The sequence below is a fragment of the Dasypus novemcinctus genome, chromosome 26, assembly GCF_030445035.2.
Source record: "Dasypus novemcinctus isolate mDasNov1 chromosome 26, mDasNov1.1.hap2, whole genome shotgun sequence".
Classification (NCBI taxonomy): domain Eukaryota; kingdom Metazoa; phylum Chordata; class Mammalia; order Cingulata; family Dasypodidae; genus Dasypus; species Dasypus novemcinctus.
This window is the reverse complement of record NC_080698.1, coordinates 47,810,098-47,831,649: the sequence shown is the minus strand read 5'-3', so window position 1 is coordinate 47,831,649 and position 21,552 is coordinate 47,810,098. Positions and strand designations below refer to the sequence as shown.

The window sequence follows — 21,552 nt, the reverse complement described above, 5'->3', positions numbered from 1 at the left end:
GTGTGATAGGGAAGGCCTTCTGTGCTTCAGATGGAAGGATGGTTCCAGAGTTTAGGTCAGAAAACAAGGCCACCTGTAGAAAGGATGGCAGTCAAAGGAAGGGCTGAGAACGGACCTGGGAGGCCCCAGGCAGCTGTGGAACTTTCCACACAGGTGTGTGGACAAGTAGCCTGTCCATGGCACAGGAGAGGAGGACTGGTGCCCTGGGCTTTTCCCTCCATGCCATCCAGGAAGGCAAGGGCATGAGCAAGGACAGGGCATGGAAAGCAGACGCTGGCCCTTCCTGTTGGCAGCAGAGCCTGAGGCTCCTGGAACCCTGAGCCGTGCTCACAAACCACAGTTCACACTCACCTCCTCTCCTTTGCTGAGCCGATCTACCAACATGTGTCTGAAACAAGAAGGAACAGGAGGTTGGAATGAACAGCACCAGGACAAGAGGGCCAAAAGAACACCTGAGCCCAGGGGCAGAGGGTGGGCATCAGCTTCTCCAGCCCTATCCAAGGGGGTGGGCTGGTCCTCACCTCCAAATGCAGGTCACAGGGGCCACCATGACACTCAGAAACTCAGTTGCTAAGGTGTTGGCTCCATGCCCCTGCACTCCCCACCCCCAAACCCAACATTCTTCTCAGGCTTACCCGAAGAGGAACCAGTCATAGGCCACAGTTAGGTAGAGGATCTCGGCAGGCTGTAGGGCTGTGTGGATCAGCCCATCCTGCAGAACAGGGAGGACGAGCTCAGAAGGCTGTGCTCCTGCCACCAAGTGAGCACGGATGGCCCCCTGCCCTCTCATCTTCTCCTTGGCCAAGACCCAGTGACAACCCAGGGCCCCAGGGACAGGATTAAACAGAACACCTGCTCTGAGCATTTAGAGTCCCTTGCCCCAAGTCTTCTCTACTCTCTGGAGACAACTTAACACTGCCAAGGGATAGATCATGGCAGGGGCCTCTGAATGCTCCCTGACCCATGCCCAGACCCACGCATACTCACAGCCCACAAGGAAAGGCGGAGGAGTGAGATGAAGAGGGGGGTCCGATCCCAGCCCGAGATACAGTGGACCAGCAGCCCGCTGTCATCTGCTCAGGAGCCACAGAAGAAACCCAGAGTACCCAGGAGAGAACCAGAGCACATGGATGAGCTGGGGTATTCACCGCCCTGCCTGGCGGGAGGCAGCTCACCCTCGTGTCTCTCTTCCCCAATGGGCCTCCCTGGTACAGAACGGGGAGCGGGTGGGCAGCTGTCTTTCATCCGCAGCACCCCTCCTTTCCTCTGGGGACGTAGCCCAGCCTGCACAGGACTGACCTGGACCATCTGGCCCGGTGCTTCTCAGCCCGGTGCTTCTTAAGGAGCATTACAGGTACATGGAGTAGGGACAGTTCTTCACTCTGCATGGCCTTGCGTATCCTTGACACACCCACCAAATGCTAGCAGCCCCCCTCCCCAATTCCTGCAACAACCAATTCTCCAGACATGCATTTCCAGAAGTCCCCTTGAGTGGTTACTGCCCTAGGTGGAAACTGACTGACTCACTCCAGGGGTAGCACTGACTTCTTTGCAATGCTGGCCATAGTGACTGGTTCAGGGATGGACACTTCCCACGCTGGGTCAGTGAGCATGAGCTCTGGCACTTGTACTGGGATGGGGGCCCTCTCTGTTGGGGAAGCAAGAAGGTAGGAAATAGGTCAGAAGTGGCTGCCAGCCATGAAGCTAACAAAAAAATAGTGGGTATGAGAAATGGAGCAGGATTCCTTATGATCTTCTTTTGGTACCCAGATGATTGCATTAGACATCACATTTCCATTTGTCCAAACAAGTGCAAGTTCTGATAAATACTTGAGCCAACCTGCCCTAGAGACACTGAGTATGACAAGCCCCATTAAATAGGAAGAGCCAACTTTCTGGGGTATCCTCCAAAGAACAGACCCCCTCAGGACTCTGGTCTGTGCCTGCTGATTCTCTCGCATCTCAAGCCTTATCTTTCCCATCCTGGCCCCCAACAATGCTGATGCTCAAAGCTCACAGGCCATCTGATCTAGTGCAGAAGCACCCTGTAAGGAGTTGATAGATAATGAACTCTTAATTTGCTTTCCAGGGTTTTGAGGACAGGGAAGAGAGCTGCCAATGGCCAAATCCCACCCAGCTGTGTAATTCCAAGGCATCCCCAAATCCCTCCCCCACAGAACAAAAGACAGGTGTGTGACCCCAGCAAGTAGATAGCTGAGGGTAACAAAATAGAACCCCCTAGAAGAAAGAATGGCTGAGGACCCAGAAAGAGACCCACCGTCACTGTTAACTATGGAGAGCAGCAGCTTCAGGTAGTTTTGTGTTTGTTGCACCAGGTCCCAACTCTGTTGGAAAAGAAAGATCAAAAGGGTCTAGGAATAGATTAACTCAGGTTGAAGAGTTAAAGCATTTAGAAAACAAAATGCTAAGGTTTACTGTGGAGCAGAGCATAAAAGTGAGGAATCTCACGATGCAGGACCTTGGCTCCTCTTCTCTGAGAGCCTCCTTAGCCCTCTCCCACACCCCTCACCCAGGGTCCCCCTTACTCAAGGTGGTCTCACCCACTGGGCAGGACAGGAAAGGGATGCAGAGCTCTGGGCAACACATCGGCCCACCACCACACTCCCCCCACAGCAGCCAGCCAGCAACCGCACAGCCATGTCCTCTAACCCTGGGCCTCCCAGCATTTCTGCCAAGGTTGTGGATAAAGGTATAGAGAAAGAGCCTCAAGACAGTGCCAATGTCTCAGGCCACATGGAAGAGCCATCCCTTCCACTGCCATCACACTGCAGAAACCAGCTAAACCATCAGCCTTCTCAAACACGGCATTTGCTTTTCCCTGCTGCTCACTGAATACTATCTTCTGATGAACAGTAAGAGCAATTTGTTTGGTAGACAGTGTTTTCAAACAAGAGGTCCAGAAAAGTAGATGTGGTTCAAGTGACTGAGCTTCCAGCTGCCACATAGGAGGTCCCAGGTTTGGTTCCCAGTGCCTCCTAAAGATGACAAGCAAGACCGTGAGCTGACATTTGAGGCAGGCATGGTGAGCTGATCCAACAAGATGATGCAACAAGAGACACAAGAATAAAACATGAGAGATAAAACTAAGCAGGGAGTGGAGGTGGCTCCAGTGAGTAAGCACTTTCCTCCCACATAGAAGATCCTCGGTTCAGTTCCTGGTGCCTCCTAGAAAAACAAGGAAGACAAACAGACACAGCAAGTGCAAACAATGACAGGGTGGGGAGAAATAACATAAATCTTAAAAAAAAAAAAAAAAGGTCCATAAGCCATAAGATGGAAAATAATCAACAGCTGTAAAGAGGTTAGGGTTGCTTAGTTTCAGCAAAAGGCCCAGCCAAGACTCTGAGAAGCAGCCCAGCCCCCTTGTACTGAGAGAATAGGTAACTGGAAAAGATGCCCTGGTCCATGGGGGCTACCAGGGAATTGCACAGAGGGGCCTGACCCAGTTTTGCAGCTCCCTTCTCCCTAATGGGGGCAGCTGTTCCATGCAACTGCTTCTCAAGGTTCCAGGCTGTGCAGAGACAGTGGTAAACACCAGTGAGACAGTACTTCTGGAGCTGGGGCGGGGAGGGGAGGGGGAGGCAATGCAGCATCCGCAATTGGAATGGTTTTCCCAGGAATTTAAAACATGCTCATTACCTGACCCTCCCACAGCCCCTGGAGAGTTCCGACCCACTTTCCACGGCTCTAGAGACAGCCGCTGCAGCACTGCGCTAATAAAGTCATTCCCCGTTGTGGCACGAGGGGTCTCTCAACTCCTCTGGCTCACCATGCCCACATCGCTGCCAAAAGATTTCCCCGGCCATGGTCCTCACAGCGCGAATACAGCAGGAGAGGGAGGTAGAAAACTATGCAGAACAGAGGAAGGGAGGGTTGGAGAAGACTGCAGGAACAGCAAGGAGAGGACAGGAAGTGACCATGGCCTGGCGAGCTGCAGAGGTCTAATGGCCAGGGTGACTATTTGAAGGTGGCACTGGTAACCAGAGAGAGGCAGAAGGTTCACACTGCTCCCGTGGTTAGGGGATGTGTGTGCTGGGCTGATGGGACCCGAGGTCACAGAGTGAACAGAGATGGGGTGCCCCCGGCCGTGACAGACTTACAAGTTCATGTCCCCAGTCACTCTGCTGTACTGCAGGGAATCCTCCTATAGTCACATAGCCAGACATGCAACTCCGAGGTGACAGCTAACCTGGGGAAGACCTGGGAGGTGGGCTAAACTCCAGACTTGTCTCTGACCCTCTTGTCCTCCTTGCTCTGACAGCAGCCCCAGGGGCAGAGATGAGCATCACACCTTTTGTATGTGCCTAAGGCCAGCAGACTCCTATGCATCCTTCACTGGTCCGTCCTGGGATCTTCTCCATGGAGGTGTTCTCTGCGGCCCCTGGTGAAGACCTCTAGCACCCACGAGATGCTCATGTTTTTGCCTCTTTTCCTAGACCAAAGCCCTTGTAGCAGAGGCTGTTTTTGCATCTCTGGGGCTTGAAGCTCAGGGACTAACAAGTAGGAACCTGCTGAGCATTCCCTGAGTGTTTGTATTCTCAGGCCAGCTCAAGTAACAGCAGCCCCAGGAAGGCAGCCTGGGCATGGCAAAGAGCACGTGCCTTTGAAGAGTACAATACGGTCCCTGGAGGGTAGCACAAGACCCCCACGCGAGGCCATGCTGCTCCTCCCTGCTCAGTTAGGGACTGGGGACAGGAACCGATGCAGGCGTGCTGAGTGAAAAGGAGCATGTAACTGGAGAAGGTGCCCTGGTCCACAGCGGCTATAAGGGAAGGCTTTTCAGTGGAGGCAACATCAGAGTATGAGTGAAAAAGGGAAGGGAAAGGAGAGTGTTCCTAGCAGAAACAGCACCTGCAGGCTGGAGAGATCTCTCAGTGGGAAGGAGCCCTGTGTGGCTGAGGGGGACGGAGAGGGAGTCACAAGAACAGGCAGAGCCTGTCTGTGGATTGCGGAGAGCTGGAGAAGCCCTGTTAGGGCCTCTGAACCATATCTTGAGTAAAATGGAAGAGGCAGGGCAGGTTTCAAGGCACGGAGTGACAATGATGCCCCTGCCCTCTCAGAGTGCACACTATCTGCCACGTGCTGCCCCAAGAGCTTTATATTTGCTATTCCCAGTTTCTCCTCAAAAGGGCCTGTGGTCAGAATGAGAAGCATCTCGATAATGGAGGGCCTAGACTGGCTACAGGCAGAAAAGCTGGAGGCAGGAAGGATTTGAAAGTTTCAGAACAGACTTTCAGAGAACTTTAGGATTAATAAAATGGAGACATTAGAGAAATTTAATTAACTTTCATTAAACTTAGAGAAATTGAGAAACTGATAGGACTTGGGGAAGGATTTAGGGGGAGCAAAGAACCCAGGTTTTTAGGGCTGAGCAGCTGGTGAATGGTGGGGAGGGCAGCTGTGCGCGTCATGGGTTACAGCCAGTCCCATCTTGGACACTTTGAGCTTAAGGTAGCTGCGTGAAAGGACACTTGGAAAGGCTACACAGATGTGGGACACAAAGAGAGGCTTGGCTCAGAGCCCCAGGGCTGGTGCAGTGTGGATGCCATCACTCAGGGAGTTGGTAAGGAAGAGCCCCAGGACCCTCAAGCTGAAGGGGCAGGAAGAGCAGAGCCCACGCCTGGCCAAGGAAGGGGACAGCAGGCGGCCTGGTGAGACCCCCTAGCTGAACACCATTTGTGGGACATGGAGAACACCCTGCCTCCACACCCTGGCCCAGCTCTCCACTCTGTGCCTGGAATTTTACTAGTGTTCACTCCCTCGAGTTAGTCAGCAAGCCTACTTCTTAATTTTCATCTTTAAAATATGCTATTTCAGTTTAGAGAACCTTTCACACAGTGATGTTGAGCCTTGCCACGACTTTGAAATAGGTGCTGTCACCTTCACTTTACAGCAGCTCTGGGCAGTGAGGCAGTTTGCTTAAGGCCATCAAGGCTTGAATGAGGGGCCAAGCAAGTTGAGGTCTCACCCGGGTCCGCTACCTACCAAGCAAGCCCTTCCCCGCACACGACAGGGCCTCCTCCCAGAGACGTGCGCACCTTCGGCAGGATCAACACTCCTAATCCCTGCAATTCAAACTGATTTGGTGAGTAGTTCCTCAGATCCAGTTTGAACCTGGTGAGGAGAAAACATGGGGCCATGGGGCCATGTTCTCTGCATGCAACAAATTAAGAAGGAAGTCCGTTCCTTTGGCCACTCAGTCTGCCTAGTCACAGCCTGGGACCTGAGACAGAGGGCAGGGTTGCCACCAGACCTGCTCCTTCTCCAGGCTAAGAGACCAGGGGCTTCCAGGTTACAGCCACCAACCCCTGGCCTGTTCTCTGCCCTAAAGCCCCCTTTCTAGGGGAAACACTGCACAGAAAAGACCTGCCATCACCCTAACTCATTCATTCAATGAGTAGAGCTATTGAGATTCTACTTTGTGATCAAGTGCTAGATACAGAGATAAAATGGGAAGACATGATCCCTGCTTTTACAGACATCCCTGGTATCAGGAGAGCAAGGTACAGGGGGCTGCCCAAGTGCACAGCTGCCCAGCATGGGCTGGGCCAGACCTCCCCAAGAAAGGGAGGTCTTGAGGACAGATGGGCTGATTGACACCTGGGGACAGAGAAAAGGAAGGGGGAAACAGGATGTTTTCTAGCTATTCACTGGCTCGGTCTTTCAAACTCTCGGCACTATACCAGTCTCTGTGCTGGAGATGCACCCATCATGGTGTTTACTGGGGATGGGGAAGCAGCTCTTTCAGTCAGTGATTGCAGTTCAATGGGAAATCCAATGCTAGCTAAGCCCAGCAGTACAGGGGAAAGCAGCGATCAGCAGCCAGTCTGCAGATAAGGCAAGTTTTCTTGGAGTCCCAGCCCAAGAGGCAGCGTGTCAGCCAGATGAAAGGGTGAGTAGGGAGAGCCAGGTAGAGGGACAGGGATGTGGGGAAGGTGGAGGGGAAAGCAACGCTGCTCTGTGTACTGACTGAAGCAAGTGGTGCACGAGCCTGCTGTCAGCCCTGAGGTCTGTGTGGGCTACACATGATAGACAAATGGACAGCCATTAAGACTGTGGGCTCTTCCATGGTGGACAGTGACAGAGGAGAGAGAGAGAATGGAAGTCATCTTAAGGTTTCTATAGTCAAATGAGGTCAGGCAGCTCTGCGCTTCCTCTGGCAAAACACAGTTAAAAGAAAGCATGAGAAAATGAAGAGTCCCTAAAGCCTGAATCTGGGGAAGTACACCCCATGAGGTCCTCCGGAAACAGAACCCCCTGGTGGATGCAAATCTTTGAATGAGGCATGTTCAGAAAGCTTTGATTATCTGGGCCAAGAGCAAATCGGGAGGGGCAGAGTTAAAAAGCTAAGCAGTTGTCAAAGGGGCTGAGGGCAGACTATGCGCTGTCACACATACACATGAGGGGCTTGGGGGCAGGGCCCAGGACCCCCACCCCCATTCCCCAGGCTTCTCCTGCCCTTCTTGATTCAGGCCCCTCACCTGATACTGGCTCCAGTCAATGTTCAGAGAGCGAGTCAGGGAGTCAGGGATGCTCAGGGGGGCATCGACGTAGTCCTGGGGACAGACAGACACCTGTGAAGCGCAGGGCCGCCACCAGAAAAGGCTGTGGTGACAGGCAGGTTGCAACCCTGATGCTGTGGCTCAGGGGCTGAGAGAGCCCCAGACAGGAAGTCCCCCACAGCTCTTGCCTTCCCCAGGCCAGGCCCCTGCACTAGCCTGGAAGTGACAGCTTGAACATCAAAGTGGACAGGTCACTGCTGCTGAATGGAATTGCAGTCAGACATTGGAGTGTCTGCTAAAATAGACAGGATCAGCTTGAATTAAGCCTCCAGCAGGTTTCCTGTGGCCTGCTCCTACCAACTGGGCAAGAAATAGAATACTGCTCCCAGTCCACACAGATAGCTGAGGAAGGAGGGAGGACTTTCCTAGTTTGCCCCTGAACAATTCCTTTAAAGAAAGGAAGAGATTACTAGGGGGAGAGAAAAGTATATACAGTAAAAATTTAAATGTGTCTATAATGGGGGAAGCGGGAGAGAAAAGAAATGAGTCATTCAGAAAAAGAAGAGAAAGGGAAAAAATGGTAGTTCTCCCCCAAAAGATTCCTAGCTGTTCCCCTTGGTCTCCTTTTACAATCAAACCTAAGACTCAAGATGATGAATGTTATTGCTCATACCTGCTTCCAGTTAAAAATGAGTCCTTCAGCCATGTAATCCCGATCCTTATATTCCTTGAAAAATTCACAGCCTGGAAAAGAAGAGCAGGGTATGACACTTCCCTTCCGAGGTCATGGTCTCCTAAGATGCCTGGGGCTAAGCCAGGGTCCCAGGGGCTGAAGGGCTTCTCCAGACTGGTAGGTCTCAAATGACCAGGGGACTAGACCGGCAGGACAAGAGGCAGGGAGAAGCCTGCGCTGCACCTCTGGGATCTGGTCACACCCTTGCTCACAGGGCCTGCCTGCCTTCACACCTCTGTGCATCTGTCTTCTTCACCTATGTTCACTGGTTAGTGGTCCCCACCTTTGTTTCAGGTCACTCTACTGTATTACATACATGTCCCTGCGGTGCCAACAATCCACAAACAAAAGCATGGTTCCCAATTTGAGCTCCAGCAGCACTTTTTCAGCAATCCCTCTATATACAGAGGATCACATTCCTCCCCCATCTCTAAAACTGCGGGAGTAATACCAACCCTACAGGCTTCTAGTGATGACTCAAAGTTAGAACATACTGGAAAGGACCATGGACAGTGCCTGGAATATACCAGGTACTCTAGAGACGCTCTCGTCTCCAACAAAGCTGGCAAAGAGGTACTTTTCTATATCATTCACTACAAAAATCCTGAGAAACTCCACCAGGGTAAGCCCACAGGAATAGAGAGAGGAACAGAGGAGAAAACAGGGCTTTGGCAACATTCCCGGCTTCAAATCTCAGCTTTTCACTTGGCTCTGCAACTGTGAACAGGTTGTGTAACTTCTCTAAGCCTTGATTTCCTAATGTGTAAATTGGTGGCTTAAGGACAAACTGGATTAATACACAAAGTGCTTAGCACGGCCTTGGGACCAGGGGCCTAGAAGAGGGGCATCCTGCTCCTGCCACTGCACTACTGCTGAACAAGAGCTCGGCAGTGGTCCTGCAGCTCAAAGGCGATCACTTCCCTCCACGGCCGGAGTCACCTGCCTATGGTTAGACAGCGCCTCTTGCCCCCAGGACCAGGGTTTGTGCTGCTCAGACTGGCCACACCAGAGCGCAGTGCTTAGGCCTAGGAGGGGGTTGAACCAGAGCACAGTGCTTAGGCCTAGGAGGGGGCTTCAAGCCAGGAGGTGGCAGGAGGAACTTGGAGAGCAGCTTCTTGCCGTTACTCTCAGTTTCTCCACCAGGGCCAATGCAAACTTCAGAGGTCACATGGCTTTGACATGTGTCACAAGGGTTGTCTGAATTATATCAGAGGTCACAGGCCAAAAAAATTGACACGGAACTCTCCAGCAACCCTTGGGCCCAGTTCTTGGTTGAGGCTACCTCCTTCGAAGAATATCTGCAGAGCAAGGCTTAGGGACCCTTTTCTTGGGCTGGAGACCCACCCAGTATAATTTCCAAACTCAGCTCTCATTACATACATACTTCTGTCTTCTGATCCTCCCAGATCTCAGTGCTGATGGAAAAGCCAAGGCTAAATCCTTGGCTGTAATACTTCAGCCTATTCTTGGGTATCTTACAGAAAAAAACATAAATATCAGACAGGCCTTGAGCTTAGGAGCCCAGGTACAGCAGAGACACCAATTATCTCAGAGCTCCTACGAAGAAGTCTGTTTCCCAAACTCTAGCTGCTCAAATCAGCAAACACCACAGGCTCTTGGTTGAGCTCAGATGAGTGTATAATGGAAAAAGTGGTTTTCTGTGAGAAACTGATACAATTAAGACTCGGTACATGTTCTCAAACAGGCCTCCCAGCCCACTGAGTTTTCTCTCAAGTGGAGTGAGAGCAGCAACTCACTCAAGGAAGAATTAAGACTTGTTCTGCAGAGCTTTCAGCCCAATCTATTTTGGTGCCCAGAAGGAAGTGCTCACAGAACACTTCTCATTTTCAAGGGCCAGTTTAAGCCCCAGTGAGGTGGATACAGCCATAATGGGCAGTATCGCAGTTCCTCTCTGGGCTTCAAAGACATCACAGGGCTCAAGTGAGACCCCTTAAATAGCATCCAGGTGAATTTCATGATTTGGCTTATATTACGGTAATTTTCTTCTCCTTATTATGTAAGTAATAAAGGCATGTTTAAAAAAACAAAGCCTCAAGAACCTACATCTACCAAATCAAATGCCTCTCCTGCCCTTTCTGAGTGCACAATGGTGCCCCAGCCTGCCCAATTTTCTGATGTGTGTTCAGCCCCTTATCCCATTAATGCACCCCTGCCTCAGGACAGACAGCTGTAAAAAATTGGGGAAGAGGGAAAAAATTCACACACAGATGTCACTTTACCATTCTAGCCTATTTCCTTCCAACCTTTTTTTGTGAGTACTTTCTCTTTACATTAGGTGAGACTATAATGTAGAGATAATTTTGTATCCTGCTTGTCATCTTCAGCATTTTTCCATGTCAAAAAGTTTAAGCGTTTTTCTAAGATGATGCAATATTTCATTCTCTCCATGGATGTATCATTTACTTAATCTTTATTTTGATTAATGAAAACATTTCCCATGCTTTGCAATTATAAACAAACATAACGAACATCGTTTACCATAAACCAACTGGATTATGGCCTAATGACAGATTACTAAGAGAACTGGGTCAGAAGGTCAAAAAAATATTTTGGGGTTCTTTTAACAAGTTGCCGAACGACAGGAGAATGGACATTGTACTAATATGCTAGAGCAGTGGTTTTCAAACTTCAAGCAAAACTAATTTTTTCTTAACCAAGACCTACTTGGAATCTAAATGATACCCTGTGTGCTGCCTGGTTTCTCAGGCAACATAAACCCTCAGTGTTTGGCAGAGAAAACTTCATGGTCTTCAGAAACCTTGAAGTGTCTCCAGGAAGTTAGGAGCACAGTCTGAAAACCAGCTTTAGAGCTACCTGATGGTGCCAGGGCAGACACCTTGGAAGAGGCTCCTAGTACAACACTGTTCTGACACTGTCGAGCCTCTGGAGTCACATTTTTGCATCCTCATTATAATGTACATATGGCCAAAGTTGCTATTAGGGAAGAGGTGGTTCCCTGAGCCTTTATCCTCATCACTCATCCTTAGGCTTATTTGCCAGGCACCTATTTTTTTGGATGGTCTTGCACTTTACTATGAAATAAACACCAACACGCTCCTATGGAGGGCAGAACCGATGTTCCGTAGGGTTAAGGGACTTGTTCAAGGACATACTGTGCTAGAACTGGGATTCCTGCCCAGCCACATATGGCACCAAACATTAGGCTGGCAGAGAAGAGTGAAGAGGGACTCAGGTAGAGGCCAAAGAAAGCTAAAGGCTGCTATAAGGGTGCCAAGTTATCCAGATTATCGTTTGAATACCACCAGCTCATTTTATGAAGATGCCCTTTACCAAAGTAGCAGATTAACTTGAAGTTTTAACAAGGAAGAGGCCTCCTGGCTACACAGCAACCTGCTGTCTGCCTACCCTGGCTACTGGCCATCTCCTCCAAGATGAGAACACAAGACCCAATACAGGACTGAAGGCAGACAGTACTGAGGTATAGATGGTTTCAAGGAGAAAGTATACTTCCTATTGTGTTGACAAAGTCTTGCCCTACTGTTAAGGATCCCTGTTTCCGCTGCTCAGTAGGCAGGTCTTGCCATAGAGACAGCTTTAGCATCCAGTACAGAGAATACTGCCCTGACCAAGATCTCACACACGTCTGTATGCCTGAGACATGCAGCTCTGTGGATACGCAAGTGCTCTGGAACAAGGCGAGGCCACTGTACAGTTAACTGGAGACAGTGATTGCATGTCCTTCTACCACCAGTAGGGCCTCACCTGAGGCAACTTCCGAAAAGAAATCAATCGTGGCAAGGCAAACATGCAAAGGTTCAAGTCCACCCAAGTGAGTGCATAGTGGCTAGGTGCCGGCACTGGGTACTAATGAGGTCATTTTATACTTAAAAAGTAATTTATGTGCACAGGGTACATTGAGATGTGTGATCTCATCATACAACAAATTCCCAAGCTAAACCTTTCTAAGTTGCAACTGACACCTGAGAAAACTTGAGGCTCAGAGGTGAAGTGACTGGCTCAAGGTTGCAGCCAGCAAGCACAAGTACAGGCCCCACTCCCTGGACCCTTCCAGGTGGCAAGCCCCTTCCAGTACACCATCCTACCCTAGGAGTGGGAGCCCGTGCCTGGGGGCCGAAGTGTCCCATGCTAACTGACAACTACCTGCAGGAAAACTTTTGGGGTGCCTCTGTACCAAAATGTGGAAGGCTAGCTGATGGCTTTCTTGGGTTCCCCAGTCCTAGGAAGCCTGGCACTTGACTACACCCTGCCAAGAGCTCCCTACCTGGATATGGGATGGAAAGGAGAGTGAAGTCGGCATAGCGCTGGGCTTTGTCCACCTTCTCGGAGGAGGTTACACTATAAGATAGGAACACAATGTGTTATGGCATCACAACACACACACATACATACACCATTCCCAAATGAGTATTACAGTAACTTAAACCTCCTGCTAAGAAACTATTCTTCAGAGTTAAGAATGATTCTCTTCAGTGGTGCTATCTCAAACAATTAAGAAATCTAACCTCTCTGCCCCCAATTCTAATCTGTCAAGTAAGAGAGATGGAAACCTCAGCCAGGACTAAAGTTGCAGGACAAACTTCTATCTAAGCCTCATAAATGAAGGTAGCTTTTAGACCCAGAAAGGCAGAGAACACTTCTCTCTCCTCTTCCCTACTGTATTCTACCAATGTTCACTGAGACCACCTTTCTGAACAAACAAATCTGCAAAGGAAAAAATTCAGGAGTATTCTGACAGACTAAGGGAGGAAGGATAAGGGAACAGTCCAATACTTGCAAATAGCTGAGTTGTAACTTTTGCCTTGGTATGTGTAGCAGTTTGATATTATTTATGAATTCCGCAAGAGAGATATTATGTTTGTAAACTAGTCTGTTCCTCTGGGTGTGATACCCTTTGATTGTATTAACTTCAAAGGTTTTACGTTTACTTGATTATGTTACGATTAGGGCTTTCATATGACCACATCATTAGGGGATGCAAGGTTGTGGCCCTGCCCCCCTGGTGGGCTACATAAACAGACACTCACTCAAGGAGAACACAGAAAAAAACAGATGGGAATAGAGAGAGCGCCACAGACACAGCAGAAGAGAGAACTTGATGCTGGGGCCCCAGAGAGAGATGAGCCATTCACCTGATAGTTTGCAGCCGATGAGACCAGAGCCCTGAGTAGCTGAGAAGGCCTGGAAAGAAACGAGCTCTCTAGCCTGCAGCTGAGATAGGAAGAAGCTGGGCCCACAGAGTTGGAAGAGGAAGGCTGAACCCTTGCAGATTTCACCCCCATCTTGCGTCAACACGTGGCAACAGACTTAAGTGAGGAAGTACCTCTTATGGTACCTTGAGTTGGACTCTTTAGGGTCTAGTAACTGTAAGCTTTTCCTAAATAAATACCTTTATAAAAGCCAACAGATTTCTGGTACTTTGCATCAGCAACCCTTTCAGCTAAGTAATACAGCATGCCTTTTTTTTTAAGACAACCTCTTACAATAATACCATAAAATATATATTTTGGAAAAAACTTCTACAATTTGTTACTCTAATCTAGTACTTATTTTTAAATTTTTTGCCTTCTATGAAAATTTGGCCTATCTATGTGCATACTGTAATATAATAGCAGTTGGTAAAGTAAAAATTGGGTATAAAACTATGTTTTTTGTTCTAAACCTGAGATGGTTTAGCTTGGAGCTGGGGAAAGCACACTGTGGTTAGAGACTCCATGGCTTCCTCAGGTACTGAGCAAGTGACACCTCTTTCTACTTCAGTTTTTATCCTGTCCAAGAGAGCTCGTACCCACCTTGCAGGGCTGTTTGAAGAGAGGCTGAGGATGTACAAAAAGCACTGGCACAGCGCCCAAAGTGCACTCAGGACCTGGGATTTACTATCACCCTGCATCTACACGTCTGTGGACACATCACTTCCACCCATTTCTTGGTGGGTGTCCTATACTCACTTCATGCCAAACTTCACCTTCTTGTTTTCCACCATCAGGTCACAGATGTATTTGACTGAGAGGTATCGAAGCAGCTTGATGTCATGGCCTCTGACCTTATCAAAAAGATGTGTGTCGGCACTTCTGAAATAAAGAAAGAGCCAGAGGGAAGTTACACAAGCAGATTCACTTAGGGAGGTCTCATGGTGGGGGGTGTTCATAGAAGTGTGGACATTCCTGGCAAGAGCTTCTCCAGAAGCCTCAGTGAGGGCTGAGACAGGCCAACTGGTTCCAGGGAGGATGCAGAGAAGGTGACTTTCTAAGAGATTACTCAGTGCTCTGGGATGTATTTCAAAGAGGAACAATTTGCAGTGGGGAGATGGGAAAGGGCTTGACATGATGCCAGGAGACTTGAGATAATCTCAGTGTTCTAAAGAACAGCAAGCTGGTGGCTGATAAAGTCTGAGTTTCCTATTAGCAGTTTATCTCCTGCCACCTCGTATACCCTTTCTCCCATTTATGACCATTTTTAGCCACATGACTTGCTCATAATGCAACACTGGAATTTTTGCTGGGAGATGGACTTTTAGAGCTATTTTATCAACCGATTATGAAATACTAGCCAAGTGCATTCCCTCCACAAAGCAGGCCTATGAAGCAGGAAAAAGATAAGAGTTTTCTAATCCCCAGGCTGTCTTCTGATCATCCATGCAGATACAGGCAAAAGCAGAAAGAACAGTCACCAACCATTTTTTTTTTTTAATGCCCACTGCTCTTTTGTTCCCAGCAGTATCTTCGCCCAGAGCAGTGTGTGCTGCAGAAGATGCCCTGGCTGAGGCAGAGGTTGACTGGTCTCAGAGGAAGCGCCAAACATTCTTAAGGTCAGCCAGAATCATTGCTCTCAGAGTTAACAGGCAGGACCCTGGCCCAGCCCCCCAAGTGCATCGAACATGATTTGGGGCACCTGATTTCACAGGGTGCTTGTGTGCATTCCAGAGACCTTTGCACCAGTTAAAGACTTGCCATATGGTAAAAAATATGCAAAGTAGCTTTTCCAAAATACCCTCTAGTGTTTTTTAACAAACATTTAGAAAGGGGGTAAGCATGGTGTGAACCAGTCCCATTTTCTCCCTTCACAGGCGCTCAAAATATTTATCAAACTCTTATTTATGGTACCAAGCATGCAGCTGTGAAACTTCTAGTCTCTAGATGGGTCTTCTGGACCAGACTGCTTGACTAGCAGGTGGAGACAGAACCTTTACCTTGTGCAGCACCTGGCAGGGGAGCTATCAGCACCCTGGCTACACAGTGGAGCTTGGCAGGGCTTTAAAGCAAACACAGATGTCCAGGCTCTGTCTCAGATGGGCCTCCATCTCAGTCAGGATGGAGACAGACTGCTGCAGGTATTCAATAAAGGCAGCCTTGGTGTCAAGCTACCAGATGAACTTTGACAACCCTATTCCTGGGGCACGGATGTAGTAGTTGAGAAAAAGACCCATCCGCTCACCTGGGAGCGGTGACGCACAAGTATGAAAATGGTCACACTGGTCAGATGGCCCATCCCCAACACAATCCCCGACCCACAGTGACCCAGACTGACCGAAGAGCACAGTCTTCCTCCGTGACGTCTTCTGCAGCTGCCCAGGCATCATCTGCACCCCCTGCCAGAGAAACCCATCTGTCAGCACCCTAAGGCTGGTGGCACAGGTCTCTGCCAGGTCTCCCGACCGCTTTCTTTCCACGGTACCATGGGTGGGCTGGGCTGACATGGCTCCACCCCAAGGGCCACCCTGGTGCCTCTCAGCACCACATGCCCATAGTCTTCTTATCCCAAGCATCTCCTCATGCAGATCCCATTTGCCTCCTGGTCCCTGATGAAAGCAGCAGTCCCCTGTTCCCTACCAGCTCTCCCACCTGTAGGTCACAGGATAGGTGCTCCCTATGTCCGCGTTTTTGTTTAGTCACAGATGAAGCCGAGAAACATTCACCTGAGAAGATATAGTTGTAGCCAGTGCGTCCATACAGCTCCCCCCATCCGGCCAGCGTGGCAGACCTGCAAATGTGCTGGGAGAGAAACAGCACTTTCAGTGCCTGATGGTTTTCTAAGTGAGTGCAGCTGAAGGAGCAGCTAGGACCCCTGATTCTTCCAGGCAGCAAGATGGGCCCAGGAGCATGCCCCAAAGTTTATCAGCAGCAAGGAAACAGCAGTCAGTCTGAAGTGCTCCTAGAACTTAATCTACAGTCTCCATTGAGGGGAGGGGGTGTCTGTCCCAAATGAGAGGCACTAAAAGGTTGCTAACAGCAGTGGATAGAGCCCAGCGGTTGTTTGCCTGTGTACTGAAAATGCCACACCCACCTTCTTACCAAATTTGCACAAGCCCAAGTGGTAGACCCCGCAGAGGACACTATTACCATTTCAAAGACAAAGGAAACTAGGTTCAGGGAGGTCAAGTGACCTCTAACCTTATCAAAAAGATGTGTGTCGGCACTTATTGGACACAAGTCAAATAAGGAGGGGGAGTACTAGAGTTTGGACCCAGACCCCCCCACCTCCATTGCCTAGGTGCTTTTAATTATTTGAACCTGTTCAGCACAGGGGTGAGCAACCTTTGTAGCAGGAGTATCAGTTAGAGGAAAGTGTTTTGGGGCTTTTTTTTTTTTTAGAAATTAAATCTTCTCTCTTCCCTATCAAAGCCATGAACTAACTATAACTGTACTTCTTTTATTATTTTCCTCATCACTGAAGGGATCATTTCAAGAGCGAGCATCCCAGAAACTAGCCAGATGGCATGAACTTCAATATCTAATTTTAAGGCTGTGCCTCGTAATAAATTGTGTTTGAGAAGATCCAGTAGGATTGGGTAATTGGGCAGAGTTATCTGGTGATGGGGAAGCAAACTAGCAACAGCACTGAGCTCAAGACCGAGACGGCAGTGAGGTTGGGTATGGAGAACACAGGCCCATTACGGGATCACCAGCTAGTGGGGAAGCAATACGGAGACAGAGGGGGACGATGTTCACTTCTGAGTGGGTCACACTGTGGTAAAGTAAAGTGGATCCCTGGAAGACTGCTAAACGCTGTCAGAAGGCTTCTCCTCTACGCAGAAGAAAATGGAAAGACAACACTTCTGTGGCTATAGGTCCCCTCAAAGGGAAGGCATGAGGGCAGAAACTAGTGGATCCTCTCTGGTTCTCTCTGAGGTAGTAGGAACTTGAGGAAGGGAGAGGGAGGGCAATGGAAAAGCAACCTGCATATAACCTGGGACGGGGGTGGGGTGCTTTTTCAGTGCTACTGGATGGAACTGGTTTGTGGAAAGATTAGGCTCCTGTAGAAGGACTAAGGTTGGGGTTCCTGGTGGGCTATGTATAATGCACTATGACAGGGGAGCACTTTGAAAATCTGATGAAAACAAAATTTGTCTGAATAGGTGTAATATGGGGGTATTTTCAGGGCATTGGAACTGTCCTGCATGACACTGCAGTGATGAATACAGCCCATTACATATTTTGTCATAACCTACAAAATTGTGCAGGACAAAATGTAAACTATAATGCAAACTACAGTTCACAGTTGGTAGCAATGCTTCCTACTGAAGTGTTCTATTTTGGCAAATGTACCATGCTAATGAAGGTTGCTGTTGATATGGGAGGGTGTGGGAAGGAGTGAGGGTGGGCCATATGGGAATCCCCTATATTTTTATGTAACATTTAAGTTATCTAAAGCTAACCTTTAAAATTGAAAACGAAGAATTAAATAAAAATAAGACCAAAAAATCCACTAAATTTGTCCAAAAACAAAAACACACATACACACAAAAAAACTAAATTATCTCCAGAAAAAAATTTACATACCGTAGTTTACTTTGGACTTTTTCCTGGATGCTATCCACTCCCAACCTCTGTGAAAAGTCTTTGCTCTCCATGTAATTAGGAACAGTAAAAGGGAGGGATTTAACAGGAAAGTGTCACCCCCCTAGGTTAAGGACCCCTAAGATTCCAATGAGAAGGGAAAGGTCTGATTGTGTAGAGTAAAACAATAATCAGAGGGCATCCAGCTTGGTTTGATTTTCATGAGTTATCATGTCCACCAGCTGCCATCCATCTAAGCTTCTGGCACCCAAACTCACTCTCCTTTGCTTTATTTTCTGATACATCTTTTCAGAGCACACATACCCTCTTCTGTGGCTGCTGAGCCAAACTGCCAAGGCTCCGTGACTTCAAAGGAGGGTTGGTCACAGACCTGACGCCATCATACAAGCTGCCAAGTGCCCGCCCTGTGCCACAACACCTCCAGGGAACCAGCCCCACTCCCCGGCCTGTCTCAGCGACCCTTTCAATTACTTCTTCACACCTGCCTTTCCCACTAACTGAACTGCACAAGGACAAGGATTGTCTTACTCAATTGTGTCCCTACACAATTGTAGCCTGGCAGTGCCCTATCCAAGACTAGCTGAGCGTGCACCTACAAGCCAGGTACTTAGCTAGGTGCTGGGAGTACAGCACTGAGACAAGGCCACACTGCTCTCAAAAGACCACAGCAGAGAGGAAAGGAGAGACATTTAAACCCACAATTAGAATAAAAGGTATGCAAGTAGGTATTAATTAACATTGAGTCAGGGGAAGCTAAGAGGTATGAAATGGCTATCTCACTGCCTGGATGAGAGGGAGCAAAGGAAGAATAAAACCGTATTAATCAGAAAGTCCTCATGAACATATAAATGCCATAGACTTCTCTGGCTAATCCCTTACTGCAGTGACTTAGTGCTCCTCTGAATTCAGCTGGCCTATGGTTCTTTTCTCACAGACCTGCCTAGCTATGTAAGTGCTAACAATCCACCGTACAGCTCCCTCACTAGACTAAGTCCCAAGAATCTGAAGATGTTTAGAATGAAATTTTCCAAATGCATTCAGAAAAGTTTGTTACTTATATTCTGCAGACAACTGATAAAGAAACACCAGATTTGACAAGGATACACAGGTGTCTCTGCTGTAAGACTGTTCAGAGCCTGTACTGTGTCAGTGCACACGTGTCTATGTACTTCATGAATCTCGAGTCTGAAAGTTAGACTAATTCTAGTATGCAGTATTTCTCATTCTTATTTGACAGGAAACTCATTTCACAAACAAATCCTTACAGAACACTCTGGGAAAAGCTGGTTTGAGTATTTCTCTGCAACTTATAGTGACTAGCAGTGTGCTCTAGATAGCAGCAGTCTTTAACGTGGGGCTTAAACTTCCAGGAACATGGGAACTTTCCAAAGGGGAGTGGGAACAAAGAGCTCTAAGAGGATCAATGTCAGGGACCCAAGGACCATATAAACACTTTCCTAAAATCCTAGGACCTGAGAAAGCCTTCAGAAGAGTCTAGTTTCCTACTTCCCCTTTCCTCATTGTTGTTCTTCCATTTTACACAAGAAAGGCACACCTAGGGTATGAAACAACGCTCAGATCTCTTTTTCCACTGCCTTGCTCTGGGCCCTCAATACTAGCCCTGGACAGCTACAGTCTGCAAACTACTGTAACCACAGTTTTGTGATTACTTCCTAGCATATGGGAGGCACTCATATCTGCTAAATGCATAAATGGACTACATTCTTACACACCTCCCTTTCTCCAGCCTCTCTCTACTTTAGTCTACTACTGGATTAACCTTCCCTAAAATACTACCTTACTCTTGTACTTCCCTGCTCAGAAATCATGGTGGCACTCCTGGCAAATGCAACATAATTGACAAAGCTTTCAGCCTACTTCATTTAGTCCCCTCCATTCTCTGCTCCAACTGTACCCCCTAATCCACCCAGGCAGGTCTCATGGCCATCTCCCACTCCTGCCTTCATGCCTTTGCCAATGTTGTATCATCTGCTTGGAATCCTCCCATCTCTTCTGCCAATTAGCACTCTACTCAGCACTCCCCCTCCCACTTCTAAGCCCAATCCTGCTCCCTCAATGAGGCCACTGGTCTGTCAGTCCATGCTACTGTCCCTCTTTGGTAACTCTTCTTATACTTAGTTGAGAGCATACCACATGGTCCTAAATTGGTGGTGTGGTATCTTGAGGGAGTTTTGATATAAGAATGACCTAAGTTCAAATCCCTGTTCTCTAAGTGTGCAAAATTGAGGAAATTATTTTACCAGTTGGAGCCTTTGTTTCATCTGAAAAAATGGAAATATCACTAATGCCAAAAGATTATGAGAGGTGAAATAAAACCACACTGAAGAGCCCAAGAAAAATAGTCACTAGAATGTAAGTTCCATGAGGGTAAGGATTTTTGCCTGTTTTACATGTTGATAAATCTCAAGGCCTGGAACAATGATAAGTAAACACTAAATATTTATTGAGTTATAAGATTGAAAGAATGTGCAAACACAATGAATGAACTCAATTTAATCCACACCATTAGCCTCTAATAGAGGAGGAAAACTGGAAGCCTTGAGAAGATTCAGTAACTTGCTCAAGGTCATGCAGCCAGGATGTAACAGAGCCATGATCTGAGCTAGGCAGCCTGACGCCAGAACACACGGTGGGTACTCTGATGTGAACATCTCTTCCTCACCTAGACTCATCTGGAAGGCAGTGTCAGAATTGGTCTGTTTCTCTGGTCTGCTTCCTACAGCACTGCACACCCAGTGGCCACTTGACATTCAGCTGCCAAACATGAAGAACAAAAAGACCCTACAGGAAAGCGGATTTGGCTCAACAGATAGAGCATCTGCCTACCACACGGGAAGTCCACGGTTCAAACCCAGGGCCTCCTGACCCGTGTGGTGAGCTGGCCCACGCGCAGTGCTGCTGTGCACAAGGAGTGCCGTGCCATGCAGAGGTGTCCTGTGTGTAGAGGAGCCCCACGGGCAAGGAGTGCACCCCTCAAGGAGAGCCACCGACGCGGAAAGAGTGCAGCCTGCCCAGGAATGGTGCCACACACACGGAGAACTGACATGGCAAGATGACGCAATGAAAAAGAGACACAGATTCTGGGTGCTGCTGACAAGAATACAAGCAGGCACAGAAGAACACACAGTGAAAGAACACAGAGAACAGACAACAGGGAGGTGGGGAAGGGGAGAGAAATAAATTTAAAAATAAATCTTTAAAAAAAAAAAAAAAAAAGACCCTACACTTGGCATGAGGTCAGTTACTCCAGAACAGGGTCTCAGGAAGTGTGAGGATATGGTATGGCCTTACCTTGCCCCTAAAAAGGATTACTGGGCAGACAAACCGTCCTCTGCACCTGGCCATCTTGCTGCGGTTGATGAGATCTTGCAATTTGCTCACTTGCACGGTGCTCTCAAACCTAATGCGCAGGAAAGGAAGGCAGGTCAGGCTGGCTTCTCAGTGAACAGAAGGTATGTGTGTGGGGGTGGATACACAC

The 21,552-nt window shown here is 48.4% G+C and overlaps 1 protein-coding gene across 3 annotated transcripts in view; it reads right to left on the bottom strand.

Annotated features, from left to right (window-relative positions):
• Window positions 1-21,552, bottom strand: part of MTMR14 (myotubularin related protein 14) — a 45,623-nt gene that overhangs the window by 15,818 nt on the left and 8,253 nt on the right. For all 3 annotated transcript variants that reach the window (XM_058288781.2, XM_058288783.2, XM_058288782.2), the window contains exons 3-13: window positions 21,366-21,474; window positions 16,172-16,247; window positions 15,784-15,844; window positions 14,205-14,327; window positions 12,521-12,594; window positions 8,197-8,267; window positions 7,503-7,577; window positions 2,279-2,345; window positions 988-1,073; window positions 636-712; window positions 352-388 (exon numbers count right to left, since the gene is read on the bottom strand). In XM_058288781.2, the coding sequence (XP_058144764.1) occupies window positions 352-388; window positions 636-712; window positions 988-1,073; window positions 2,279-2,345; window positions 7,503-7,577; window positions 8,197-8,267; window positions 12,521-12,594; window positions 14,205-14,327; window positions 15,784-15,844; window positions 16,172-16,247; window positions 21,366-21,474 (856 nt within the window). The remainder of the gene's footprint in view (window positions 1-351; window positions 389-635; window positions 713-987; window positions 1,074-2,278; window positions 2,346-7,502; window positions 7,578-8,196; window positions 8,268-12,520; window positions 12,595-14,204; window positions 14,328-15,783; window positions 15,845-16,171; window positions 16,248-21,365; window positions 21,475-21,552) is intronic.